At 35.7% G+C, this 14,365-nt stretch overlaps 1 protein-coding gene across 1 annotated transcript in view; it reads left to right on the forward strand.

Annotated features, from left to right (window-relative positions):
- ds (dachsous cadherin-related 1) overlaps positions 1 to 5,083 on the forward strand; it is a 130,124-nt gene extending 125,041 nt beyond the window's left edge. Inside the window, exon 20 of the mRNA XM_089099126.1 lies at positions 2,432 to 5,083. Within this exon, the coding sequence (XP_088955252.1) occupies positions 2,432 to 4,820 (2,389 nt within the window). The 3' untranslated portion in view covers positions 4,821 to 5,083. The remainder of the gene's footprint in view (positions 1 to 2,431) is intronic.
- Positions 5,084 to 14,365: the final 9,282 nt, after the last annotated feature.

The following is a 14,365-nucleotide window of genomic DNA, read 5'->3' on the forward strand; positions in this document are numbered from 1 at the left end:
GGAGCACCGAATGAACTTCATTCTTGTCTCCAGTTGATTTCTCAAATGATTAATGCTATCGAATTGTGCCAAATGGTTTTCTAGTTGGCCATGTAACATTTGTGCTAAAGAGAGGTAAATCTGCAGATTATTGTGAATCATATAGGCCAATCACAGTTGCTTGTCATGCGAGCAAAGTGTTTGAGTATGTAATATTGCCCATTACCAGTGTTGAAGATTAAGGTGCAAACCAAATCGGTTTCTCGAAGGGTCTTGGTTGTCAACAGGCCCATCGAATTCTCTCTTAAGATCCTTGTCGACGCGCAATTCAAGGATGATTCAGTGTTCCTTTGTACAGTTGATATTTCTAAGGCTTTCGATTATGTGAATCATCATCAAGCAATTGCTTCTTTGATTAAAGCGGGAATTAATAAAAGTGTATGTGTGACGCTACTTTATTGGTACTGTTACTCTATCGTTTTTGCTAAATGGGATTCGAGGCTGAGTGCTCCGATTCAAATAAAAAGTGGGGTCCGCCAAGGGAGCTTGCTATCGCCCAGCATATTTAAGTCGGCTATTGCTGATATGCTGGATGGCTGTTTGCCCACTTCGTTTCTTAACGGTATGTAGATAACGTTATCTCGCGTACGCTGACGATGTATTGCTGATTAGTAGAACGCGCGAAGCTCTTCAATCGAACCTTGATAGGCTCTTGCATGGTTTTTCCAGTATTGGTCTACGAATTCATAGTTCGAAGTGTTAATGTTTAGCGTTTAACTTTAGTTACCCATTTTCTGTTTCTATCGGTGCTTCTGCTATTTTTTGCGTTGATTCATTTACGTATCTGGGAGCACGGTTCGCTTATACGTTACGTTAGACAAGAGAGGCAATACGTTGTCAAATAGTAGAAAGTTTCCGGTTTAGTTATTGTTCGATTGTACCCAATCGGGGTAGATTTTGCTGGAAATATCTTGGAAAGATTTTCTCATCTTGTGTTGCGCCCCACGTTATGTGTTTATCGGGAGTACTGCTCCTCCTGACAGGAAGAGATATGTCGCGTCTTAGAAAAAATTACTCTAAATTATGTAAATATTTCCTATATCTTCCTTCTATGCACAGTAATTCAAAAATAATTAGAATTTCCATGTCCGGGATCCTTTCCATCATTTGGATAGTATTGAGCTCCGTGCTAAATGTAAATCAGCAAAGTCGTGCCTCGTGCCTCTTTCTTGTGAATAGTGCTTTAAGTGATTTATAATGTTTATTTTTCTTATTTCTTATATACTCCACTTCTTCCTTTGTGTTTTTATAGTGGATTTGTAAATAAAAAAAAAATATAGTAACGAAATTCTAAAAAAAATAAAACAATATGTACATCAAAAGAATCGGATTTTCATGGTGATACTGAATATCTAGAGTTCTTTAGATTTATAGTTACGAGCCTGAGAAGATTTTACTGATTTTCGAAAAAGGGGGAAAGTAATCCCAAAAGAGAGAGTAATCTTGGCAAAAGATTACACCATCTAAATGAGCGTACTACAGAATCCTATTGCAGAGGTTTCAAGTCCCTATCTACAAAAGTGTGAAATTTTGTATCTACTACTAGAAGGATGATCACAAACGCATTTTTTTTTTCAGGGGTGACCATATCGAAACAATTGTCTTTTTTTTAAATATGCAAAACATGCAAAAGTTCACTCGTCAAAGATTAACAGCATTAAAGATTTGGGCAGTTTTTGAAAAGGAAAAAGAAACCTGCCAAAAAAGGGATGTGATCTTCATGAGAAATACACAATAAAATTCAGCATATGTTGTACCAACAAAAATAGGAAATTTTTGTTGGTTTAAGGAATTGCTTTTTTTTTCTTTTTTTTTTTGTCGTTTTTGTTTTTTACATCAAGGATGATCGTGTTGAATCTGTGGTCGTATATTACTGGAAAAGAGCTCGTTACAGCATAACGTTCTATGCCTGTTTTTAAGCACCGCAACAAGCTGCGGAGGCCATACTGCTTTCCAGTGCCACATCTGTCCATAAAAATATGTGTAGCTCATAGTTTTTTTGTTTTTACAAAACTGCTTAATTTATAAATACATATAAACTGTGTAAAGGGTTGTTGATAAAAATATTTTTTTTTTTGCTAAATATTAATATTCCCACCCTACTGCATTTTACTAAAGCTTCTGTTTTATTTATTAATATTTATAGTTTTGTCTTAAAATGGTAGGTTTGAATTTTTTAAAGTCTTTCTATCTTTTATTTTTGAATTCTTAGTGTTGTAATTAGCAGGAGGCTTACTTTACGCATGTATTTTAAGATAATATTCTGTTTATTCATGAGCATTTCTTGTTTCTTGTTCGTCATGAAGTTTGATGAATGGATTTCGCATGAATGAAATAAGTTAAAAAAAAAAAATTCTATGCTGCGTATTATTGATTTTCATTTTGTTTCCAGCGATTCTGGAGAAATAATACTGGTGCGGCCTGTAGATCGTGAACAAGTTTTGAACTTCCAATTGAAAATTTTGGCAATGGATCGTGGATCACCCTCGCGAAACGCCACAGCAGACGTCACAATAGTTGTTGAAGATGCTAACGATAATCCACCGGTATTCAACCAATCATTATTTGAAGTTAGTATAAATGAAGGCAAGTTAGTTGGCTCACCTGTTATTCAGCTATATGCTACTGATTGTGACGAAGGCGATAATAGTCGAATACGTTATGACATTACATCTGGCAATGAGTTAAAAATGTTCGAAATTGATCCAGTGACAGGAATAGTTGTAATCAAGAAGCCTCTTGATTACGACAAAAAACTTGAATATAAACTTGTGATAAGAGCTAGTGATGGACATAAGAGACACCCTCTCTCAGCAATAACAGCGCTGTCTGTGAAACTTCTAGATGAAAATGATAATATGCCTGTTTTCCCTATTAACCAATATCACGAATATGTTCCTGAAAATATGCCATTGGGAACAAGTGTTTTTGCCGCGAAAGCAAATGATCTCGACAAAGGCATATTCGGGAAATTGAATTATACAATATCGGAATCGGATGGGAGTAATTTTGCTGTAGATAAACATAGTGGAGTTGTTACAACAAGTGCCATTTTCGACTATGAGACGAAAAGCAAGTACTATTTTGTAATTACAGCAACAGATCTTGGTAACATGACTGCATCAGCGCAAGTTCTAGTTGAAATTGAAAGCCGAGATGAATTTACTCCGGAATTTGACGAACGATCCTATAATTTTGTGATGAGAAGTGATGCAAATGTAGGATATGCTGTTGGGCGTGTACATGCTACTGATAAAGATAAAGGTGTTGATGGTCGTGTTGTTTATCATCTTAGAAATAGTCATCAGAATTTCAAAATTAACAAGACAAATGGAATTATTACAGTTAAGAAACGCCTGGATGATCAAGCAGGAGGTCGTAGAAAACGGGAGTTACAACAGAGCCCTAGTGTTAGTCTTGTAGTAGTGGCTAGCTCTGGTCGCTATGGATCATTAACAAATATGACTGTTGTAGAAATCACTATCGATGGAGAAGGTGTACTATCAACAAGTGAAAGTAGTGTTAGTGTTGGAATGGCGGACTGGGCACTTGGTTTGCTTATATCACTTGTCTTTCTTGTTATTGGATTTATTGCAACCCTAGTGTTTCTTCATATGCGCCATAGGCGACAAAGCAAGAAAGCTGATAATACTCATGGAAAAGAAGGCATGGCATCAATGTCTGAACATCACTATGACCAAAGTACTTTTGATACTTTGTCTTATCCTCCAGAATATGATAATATGCCCGGCTATGATCCTACCGAAAGGAGACATAGGCATGTTAATACGACATCAGAAATATCTGATCAGAGTCATTCCGCTTCCAGTGGACGAGGGTCAGCAGAAGAAGGCGAAAATGACGTTGATGAAGAAATAAGAATGATCAATGAAGGACCATTGAGACAGCAGCAACAAGCCGCGAAGCTCCAACGCTTAGGCTTAAATGTTCTTATTCCTGATTCTGGCATCCATGCTGGGGATGACGACAATTTATCCGATGTCAGTGTTCAAAATACTCAAGAATATTTAGCTCGTTTAGGAATAGATACTTCACGCTCTGATTTACCAGATCATTCTGCTTTAGCTCTGCCACCTCATTTGACACACCCGGCCATTCATAGTCATTCTTTGGCTTCTATGCATATTTACGATGAGAGTGGTGGCGCTGACACAGAAAATGTGGATTTTTCTCATTTAATTTATGCCAAGTTGAATGATGGCTCAACTGGAAGTGTAATAGAAGGACAAAGGCCTTATAGCTATGTAGTTGATGATAGTCAGCCTTCTATGACTGGCTCTTTAAGTTCAATTGTACACAGTGAAGAGGAGTTGACTGGAAGTTATAACTGGGATTATTTGTTGGATTGGGGACCGCAATATCAGCCTTTAGCTCATGTATTTGGGGAAATAGCCCGACTTAAAGATGACACAATGCGAGATGATTATAGTACTAGTTCAAGTGCTAGTAAAAAATCAGTAATAACCCCAATTAAAACTATACCGCCACCTTTAATTACCAGTGTGGCACCAAGAACTATAGTACCTGTTGTTACAAATAGAGTCGGTTATCCAAGTGTACCTATGTTACCGAGATCGCCAATTAGTCATGAATCGTCTTTTGCCGGTCCAGCCCTTTCTCCTAGCTTCTCACCTAGTTTGTCACCATTAGCCACACGATCACCGTCGATTTCACCTATGGTGGCAAGCGGTTTAGTCCGGTCATCTCGGTCAGCAGTTAGTGCTCCATCCACCTCGTCTGAAGCTGAACTAAGACTATAATTTCGAAACGACACGTGTCTATTCGACAAAAGTTTGTGATACTTAAGCAATTAGTTAATTTTATTACTGTTCTTCTTTGTGTTGAAAAATCAAAATGTACATTTTTGCCACTTGTGTGCCATGTGTTTCTAAAACGCCAAGTCTGTTTTTAATGTTATCATTATTTTTGTAAATTTTTGTACATTAAGTTGTAAATGTAATTGTCTTTTTCAAACGAAAAGTTTTCTTACTGTCGTTAGAATTTAATAAAGTCTTATATGGTATTTATTTTTACATTTTATATACATTCAGTCACAATGGCAGATTCAGGTTTGTGGGGGAACACCACTTACCTAGCTTGGATGCGGGGGCATCGTTAGGGGGTAGCAAGGGGGGGGCAGTCCCCCCAATGATGTGGAGAGAAATATAATACATCCCATGTCTTTTGACTATCTAGATATAGACCCCTCTTGCCCCCCCCCCATAAAGATGCTGGAGATTCGCCCCTGCTTGGATGCGCAGCATGGATCTTCCGAGAAAAAAAATCATGAAAATTCTAGCTCGAATCTATGAATCTAACAAGAAAAAAATTAACTGAAATCTACACCCCCCCCCCCAAATCTTCTCCCAAGTCTTGAATCCGCACCTAAATTAGTTGCCTTTTTAAACTTTGGAGTTGGATAAAAGGCAATCCAGAGCCTAACGTGATTTGAGATCAATCAATTCCTTTTATGTGGTAGTCACACATTTGATTGTTGCTATGTACAGTATACATCCTTAGTTTACGTATATACAATCATATATATACATATATATATACTTTATACGTATATGCCTGGTTTGATAATTTCTTTCAAATAAAAGTAAAAAACTAAATTTTTTCATTAAGTTTTTAATGAGTAAAATTTTTTACTCATTAAAAACTAAACGAGAATGAATTATCCTATGTAAGAGCTGCTAAGTCTTCAACCCCCTAAGGTTTGACAAGAACTTTGCGGAAACTATTTTGAGATTAATATATATGGAGAACTTGTAAATTCAAGTATGTGATTTTACTGTTTGCCTTTCAACACTTTAGTCCGGGGGAGCCGGACATCAAAAATGTGACAACTTTGAGGCAAAATGTTTGCAGGTAATCTGAAAATTTTGAACCCTTAATTACGAATATACTCGGGAGTAGGCTCCTTTGAGTGGTATTTAACCACAAAATATGTCGCCTTATTGACACCCCCCTTTCACGTGACTTGAGAAGACTTTATAATCATATTGAACTTGATGGTTACAAATACCTGGGAATAGGTTCCTCCCAATATGTTACCTCATAGGCACCTCCCTTCAACGTGATTTGAACCGACTTTCTAATGTTATAAAACCCATTGACAACAAAAATATACACCAATAGCTTTCTCCGACTGGTGTTAGCCCTTAAAAGTGACAAAAAAAGTTTATAAAATGTCTTATAGACCAAAAATGTGTCATCTCATTGACACCTCCCTTTTACATTACTTGAGAAGACTTTATAGTCATATCAAACTTGATGATTACAAACTTACCTGGGAATAGGTTCCTCAGAGTAGAACTTACCCTACTGTTCTAAAAATGGTGAATATCGTCCAAGACCAAACAATATGGATCAAGCACACTGTAAAAAATTAGAGAGAAAGAAGAAACTGGAAAAGAAATCACTTCAGAAAAGAAAGAATGACCATCTTTTGATACCAGATTTCTTTTTATCTGCAACATTTTTCAGGGAAGTTTTTTCTTTAATTTAGCAAGAAAAAGCTGTTCCAAATTTCAAAAATCACCTAGAAATAAAAATCCAATAACAGTTTTTATACTGAAACCGCCAAGTGATGATAGGCGTGTGAGGTACTGCGATTAGAACTCGTTACAACGACGCTAAATATACTCAAGCCTGTGCTGGTTACCCTGGAAGTTAGCGGGACAGAAATGGCTTTGGGTGCGTCAAGTATCTAAAGCCAAATAACCAAACCATTTTTTTAAACCATAGTTATACTTTCTAAATGCGCTGACACATCCTCGTGTTGGGGCGCTATTGCAATATTTTAGTAAGAAGTTGCAGTACATACGATTGTAAGCACTGTTTTTTTTATTTAATCCCCTTTATTTGTCCAGCATTTTCATCGTTACATATGAATTTATAAATAAAAAGTTGCCTTTTAATTAACTAAACTATTTTAATTTGCCTGAATCATTAGCCCTTTTTCAATACTAGCCTTAAAATAAAACTGTAAATCATCAGCAAATTTTGAAGATTAAAATAATATTAAAAACAACATATTATAATTAAATCGATTTTGTTTAGTGTAAATTTTGACTTTTTTTAGGGAGGGGGGCTAAGAACCACCCCTGACCAAATCTACGCTAAAAGTGAAAATAAAAAACTGAGGATCATCAACTGAAACAGACTCAAACCTTGAAAAGGTTTAAATTGAGATAGGATTTATTCATAATGAGATGCACATATAATACAATGATGTACTGTTCTAAAGACTTCGTGGCCTGTAAGGACACATCAAACATTCAATTAAACTTGGTCTTTAAAGATTGAATTAAATTTTGTCATTAAATGATGAAAATTCATTTTCAACATTTGTTCATAATGAGATGCACGTAAGCGTTTATGATGCCCCCCCCCCCAAAAAAAAGACTCCTTGGCCAGTAAGACAGGATTAAATATTGAATGAAATTTACCCATCAAGCATCGAAATAAATACCCTGTGACAGCGGAATAGATAGGTCCACGTTTCTCATCTTGGAGAACGTGGTTCGATCCTGCCTCTTGCAAAATCACTTTCAACAAATTAAATTACTTCTTTTTTTGTCTTGCGTTTCTATCACATAATTTCTTTGAAGCCTAAAAAGGTAGATTTTGGTTAGAAGCTTCAGAATTCAGAACAAATATTGCTGTCAATTTATCAATTAGAATTTCTCGATAAATTGTGTCTATACATCTTTAAAAAATGAACGATGATGGAAAAATTCGTAGAATTTCTCTCAAATTCCCAAGTTTTGAAACAATTGTACCCGTATGATTTTTCCTCAGATCTTTAAGATTACAATCTCTTTTGTGTGCTAAAAATTTAGACAATTCTGAAGCATGGAAGTTGGTAGTGTCATATGTTTCAAGACTAAAATATCTGCGAAACAAACTCAAATAAACACTGGCTGCAGCTAAAAAATTTGTCTTTGTATTAATAGAAAAAATTCAAGCGTCATCAGAAAATAAGCAAATAAGGATATTTCCAGTGAAATGGATTTTAGGAAAAAACGAGTAAGGAAAGAAAAAGATGGTGGGCAAAGAAAGTTATGCAAATTCGATCATCTCCTGAAGATGTGTATAGAGTAAATGTATTTAACTGCGTTGTAGATACAATTAAACAAACGATGGAAAATCAGTTTGAAAAAAAATGTTTGTACTTTGATCACTACTGCTGATATAGGTAAACTTATAGAAGAATTGATATTCGTTATGTTTGTTTCGTCCAGCGTAAGCAAGAAATCTATAGTGCAATAGGATACCATTAACGCGTTTAATGGTTTTTATCGTACCAGTACATGGAGGACAAGGAAATTGAATGTAATGAAGTCCAAGAGTTTGATTGTAAAATTGAAACAGACTCCTCAGAGTGCAATAGCAAAAAAATTCGATACATACATAAAATGTGCATTCTAAGTGATTCTCGACTCTAACATGTACAGTCTCTAGTGCACAGAACTTTACAAAACATCCAAATATTCGTCCTTATCGACCAAGCTTCTAGGTCCAAACGAAAAACAGGCTGTCTACGAATGGGATGGGTGGATATCCCAACAAAAGATTTAAAGGAAATGAGAGCTTTTTACGAAACTTTCAGGAGATGATGGGGTGTATGTCGAATAAAGTCAAAACTCACGCTATGCATGTAGGTTTTTGAAAAGGCGTATCAGCAATATCTCAGGAATGGCCAAGGGTATTAAATTGAAACTTTCAGGTCTAGTACAACTATTACTTCTACTACTGCTATGGCCACTATTTACTCTAATACTATTACTGTTACTGTGACTAAACATGCCCTGGACCTTTAGGGCATGTTTTGAGGAATGTTAAGCTAAATCAAAAGAAACTGTGTGCATCCAGTTTTGTCAAAAAAGAATATCTGTAACATCTCTGTAACGGTTAAGGGTAGTAAGTGAAAATTGTCAGAGTATATTGAGTGGAATATTGAACAAAACCTAATGTACCATATGAATCCATGGTTTTCACAAGGGTGCAACTGCGATATCTCAGGAAAGGCTACGTGAATTAATTTGAAACTTTTAAGCCACTTGGATTGGGACAGTTGATTCATGTTTGCCTATACTCAAGGTTGTAACATGATGGGGATTAGAACTCCATGAGCCCTATAGAGCCCCAAAGAGTATGCAGATTTTCAAACCATAAATTTGAATAGTTTTCCTAGTACCCATCAATCCAAAGAACTAGTACAACTAATATTAAAAATTGTTGCCAAATTTTGTCTAACATATAAATAGTAAGCTAAAGTCTAGATTCTTTTACATAAAACCGAAAAGCTTTAAAATATTATTTTCTGAACCAATGAAAAGACTGTTAATTACAACAGGAATTAATTTTAAAAAAGCTTTTTCAAAGAAAAGCGAAGAGGTATATTAAACCAAAAATGAGCAGAGATAAAGTCTAATAATTTTTGAAACGTAAAACTACCATAAGCCACAATTATTAAATAAATGAAACCCAAAACAAACAGAAATTGCAACAAATAACTTAGTCAAATTCAAGACGAGTAGAGGCTGACGCCCAGAACATAATTTGCACTTTATTGACGACAAAATGCATTTTAAACATTTTCTCTTGTATAAACTTAAAAAATACAAAATATTAATACTTTCAGGAATGAATATCAGCATATATTAAAATTTCAATCCACATTCATTTGTTTGTTTTTTAGTAATCTCGGTTAAGTGATGATTTTTTTTTTCATGTTATGAAAAACTAAAACACACAGCTCACAACAAAACTGTTTTGGATACAATGAAAATTATATTCTGGTCTCCTGAAGGCACAAGGCACTTACATTTGCGTAAAGAGGGGGGGGGGGGGGGGGCATCCGCCCCCCTCCCCCTAGACCTTCAAATTTACATTAGATATGGTGTAACAAGCAGATGGTTTGGAAAAAGCAGTTGATAAAACTCCATCACACTATCGACTGCCCCCCCCCTAGACAATATGCTGCCTAATGCTGCCTACGCCCATGGGCACTTATGCTATTGTTTCCAAAGCTTGTTCTTTTGGAGAAGCTCTATTGAAAATAATTTTTGTTCTTTTCTCATTGGTACTGGTTTTGTTATTAGTCAATAATATGAATACTTTTATATTTTTGTCGGTTTTTCTACTTATATAAATAGCATGGTGACATGCTATTTATATTTTGGACACAAGTTTGTAACAAATTTTCATGATAGTTTTCACTATAGAATTCTGGATGATTTGAGAGGGTGGATTTTAATAAAATAAATGGATTGAAAATCTGCTTTAATTTTTGCCTTCCTTAAGGCCGAAGCCACCCTGACCCCTTGTTGTTGCATCAGTGAATACAGTATTTTCTGTTGGTTACCCTTATTCAGGGGTGTGGCAACACACATCCCAAATTCCAGCAATGGTCGCATGAGACTCTTGTACAGCTTTGTCATGACTTTGGATGATCTGCTATGTACTGTACACTTAATTATTCCAAGGGTCTGAGATGCTTTGGCAACCACTGTTTGTGTGTGTTTGTGGAGTTTTAATTCTTCATCAACGACTATTCCCAAATCTCTTCATTTGTTTATGGCCAACACATGGAGCCCTGCTCTCTGTCGACCAGTTTAGAAATTTATTTGTTATGTGTTTTTGTCAATAAAAGATTACTGAAATTACTGCTGAAGAACCAATCAATTGCCTACAGTAATAGTAGTATGAGCAGAAGCAGTAGCACTAGGATGTAAATATCTTCTTTTGGTTAGTTAAAAATCCCTCACAACAAGCCCAGTTAGTTTCAATTTCACACACAAAACTGTTCCTAAGATATTAATGTTGCACCCTTTTGACAACCTGCATACAGATGGCATGTTGTGATTCAGTTCACCTTCTCCCCTCAAAATCTCTTGAAAATTTCACCTTCATACCCTTAGGCATAGTTGCAAGAGTAGTCACAGCGGTATTATTGATAGTACTAAGAATAGTATTGAAAAGCGGTAGTACTACTAGCAGCAGTAGTATTACCATATTACCTTTTTGTCAGTAGAACATCCATCTCATCCAGTCCTGGAAGTTTCAACTTAATACAGTTAGCCATTGCCTTGAAAATTGCTGATATGTCCTTTTGATAACCCTTATGTCACCCTTTTGATAATCCATATGCACATAACATGTTTTGATGTAGTTCAAAACTCCCCTCAACATTTTCTGAAAGGCTCATCTAAATGCCCTTTGTCTTTTTGGAAAGTAAAGGTCAAATATGTATACCTTTCTCAACAAAATACAATGTGTGTAAAGAATGAACCAATTGCTTAGCTTACAGCCCTTGACCTGAGGACTGTGGGGAGGTTGGTATCCCCAAAGACATAATTACTGGACCTTTCAACAAGGCTGAACAAAATAGATCTATTAAAATTTTGATTGGATATCTTTTTTTAGGGGGGGGGCTGATTGACCTCAATTTATTTTCGACTCATAAACAGGACACTAAAACTTCTAACTTCCAATCAAATGAGCTCCATCTGATCCAAAGATTATACAACCACCATTTTCATAAAAACCTTGTATGCTCTGGGGCATTGCTTACAAGCTTTGCCCATGGGCTCTGGGGGATTGTGTCCACCCTGAAGACATTGCTATTTGATTTTAAAACCATGAGTGCTTACATTTGTGACTACTTGCGACTGCGAATACGTGCCAATATGACTCCAGCTACTTGTGATTACTTGGAACCGTGAGTGCGACTACATGTGACTTTGACTGCAACGACTACTTGCGTCTGCAGCTACTTATGACTAGGGCTGCAACTACTTGCGTCTGTGACTGCAAATACTTAACATGGTGATTGTGATTATTTGCAACTACGACTACTTATGACTGCTCCTGTGACTGCTTAGAACTGTGGTGGCGGCTACATGCGACTATGATTGCTTTTAACTTCAACAGATCAGTAGAAACCTGATTCGGCCTATTACGCTCTCTGTGCGACTTGCAGCTAACATGATCGCCGGTCACCTTCTTTTAACTCTCTTAGGGGGTCAAGGTACCCTAGAAAATATTTTTTATGACTATTTGCGACTGCTACTATTACTGCTGCTACTAGTACATCTACTAATACTACTACTACTGAACTAAATTATAAAAGTTTAAGTGAATCCAGATTGTTAAAATTGCACAGATGTAATATCTCAGGAACGGAATAGGGTATTTAGCTGAAACTTTCAGGAAGAGTTGAGGGGGGTACAAAACTAAATCAAAACAAGCTATATCTATATGTATCCATATTTTCAAAAGGGTGTCTGCTAAATATCCCAGAAACAAGTCAGGCTATTACGCTGGACCTTTAGGGCATGTTTTGAGGAATGTTAAGCTAAATCAAAAGAAACTGTGTGCATCCAGTTTTGTCAAAAAAGAATATCTGTAACATCTCTGTAACGGTTAAGGGTAGTAAGTGAAAATTGTCAGAGTATATTGAGTGGAATATTGAACAAAACCTAATGTACCATATGAATCCATGGTTTTCACAAGGGTGCAACTGCGATATCTCAGGAAAGGCTACGTGAATTAATTTGAAACTTTTAAGCCACGTGGATTGGGACAGTTGATTCATGTTTGCCTATACTCAAGGTTGTAACATGATGGGGATTAGAACTCCATGAGCCCTATAGAGCCCCAAAGAGTATGCAGATTTTCAAACCATAAATTTGAATAGTTTTCCTAGTACTCATCAATCCAAAGAACTAGTGCAACTAATATTAAAAAATGTTGCCAAATTTCGTCTAACATATAAATAGTAAGCTAAAGTCTAGATTCTTTTACATAAAACCGAAAAGCTTTAAAATATTATTTTCTGAACCAATGAAAAGACTGTTAATTACAACAGGAATTAATTTTAAAAAAGCTTTTTCAAAGAAAAGCGAAGAGGTATATTAAACCAAAAATGAGCAGAGATAAAGTCTAATAATTTTTGAAACGTAAAACTACCATAAGCCACAATTATTAAATAAATGAAACCCAAAACAAACAGAAATTGCAACAAATAACTTAGTCAAATTCAAGACGAGTAGAGGCTGACGCCCAGAACATAATTTGCACTTTATTGACGACAAAATGCATTTTAAACATTTTCTCTTGTATAAACTTAAAAAATACAAAATATTAAGACTTTCAGGAATGAATATCAGCATATATTAAAACTTCAATCCACATTCATTTGTTTGTTTTTTAGAAATCTTGGTTAAGTGATGATTTTTTTTTTCATGTTATGAAAAACTAAACCACACAGCTCACAACAAAACTGTTTTGGATACAATGAAAATTATATTCTGGTCTCCTGAAGGCACAAGGTACTTACATTTGCGTAAAGAGGGGGCAGGGGGGCAGCTGCCCCCCCCCCTAGACCTTCAAATTCACATTAGATATGGCGTAAAAAGCAGATGGTTTGGAAAAAGCAGTTGATAAAACTCCATCACACTATCGACTGCCCCCCCCCTAGACAATATGCTGCCTAATGCTGCCTACGCCCATGGGCACTTATGCTATTGTTTCCAAAGCTTGTTCTTTTGGAGAAGCTCTATTGAAAATAATTTTTGTTCTTTTCTCATTGGTACTGGTTTTGTTATTAGTCAATAATATGAATGCTTTTATATTTTTGTCGGTTTTTCTACTTATATAAATAGCATGGTGACATGCTATTTATATTTTGGACACAAGTTTGTAACAAATTTTCATGATAGTTTTCACTATAGAATTCTGGATGATTTGAGAGGGTGGATTTTAATAAAATAAATGGATTGAAAATCTGCTTTAATTTTTGCCTTCCTTAAGGCCGAAGCCACCCTGACCCCTTGTTGTTGCATCAGTGAATACAGGACTAAAACTGATCAACCATTTTATTATAAGGGTCTTACATCTTGTGATTTTCTTTAGCTGTTTTTTTTTTAAATAAATGTAGTTTCAGATCATTTATGAAAAAGACTTATATTTTGTACTCCCAAGTCAAAATTTAACATATATATGATACCCTTGTCCAATATTCCCTCAAAGCTTCACCTGGGTGCCTTACACTGTTACCCTAAACTCTTAGTTGTGACGGGAAATTCCAGATATACCTTTTTGACAACCTGGACGCACCGAGTATCTTTTGATTTATTTCAAACCCCATTCAAATTTCCATGAAAGTTTCTATTTAATGCCCTAATCCGTTCTTGAAATAATGCAGGCATGTCATTTTGACAACCTGGGTGTGCTTAAAGTATTTTGATTCAATTCACTTCCCTCCTTAGCATTTCCTGAAAGTTTTTATTTT

Source organism: Artemia sp. Qi Xiang Cuo, chromosome 13, assembly GCF_049724085.1.
Source record: "Artemia sp. Qi Xiang Cuo chromosome 13, ASM4972408v1, whole genome shotgun sequence".
NCBI lineage: Eukaryota > Metazoa > Arthropoda > Branchiopoda > Anostraca > Artemiidae > Artemia > Artemia sp. Qi Xiang Cuo.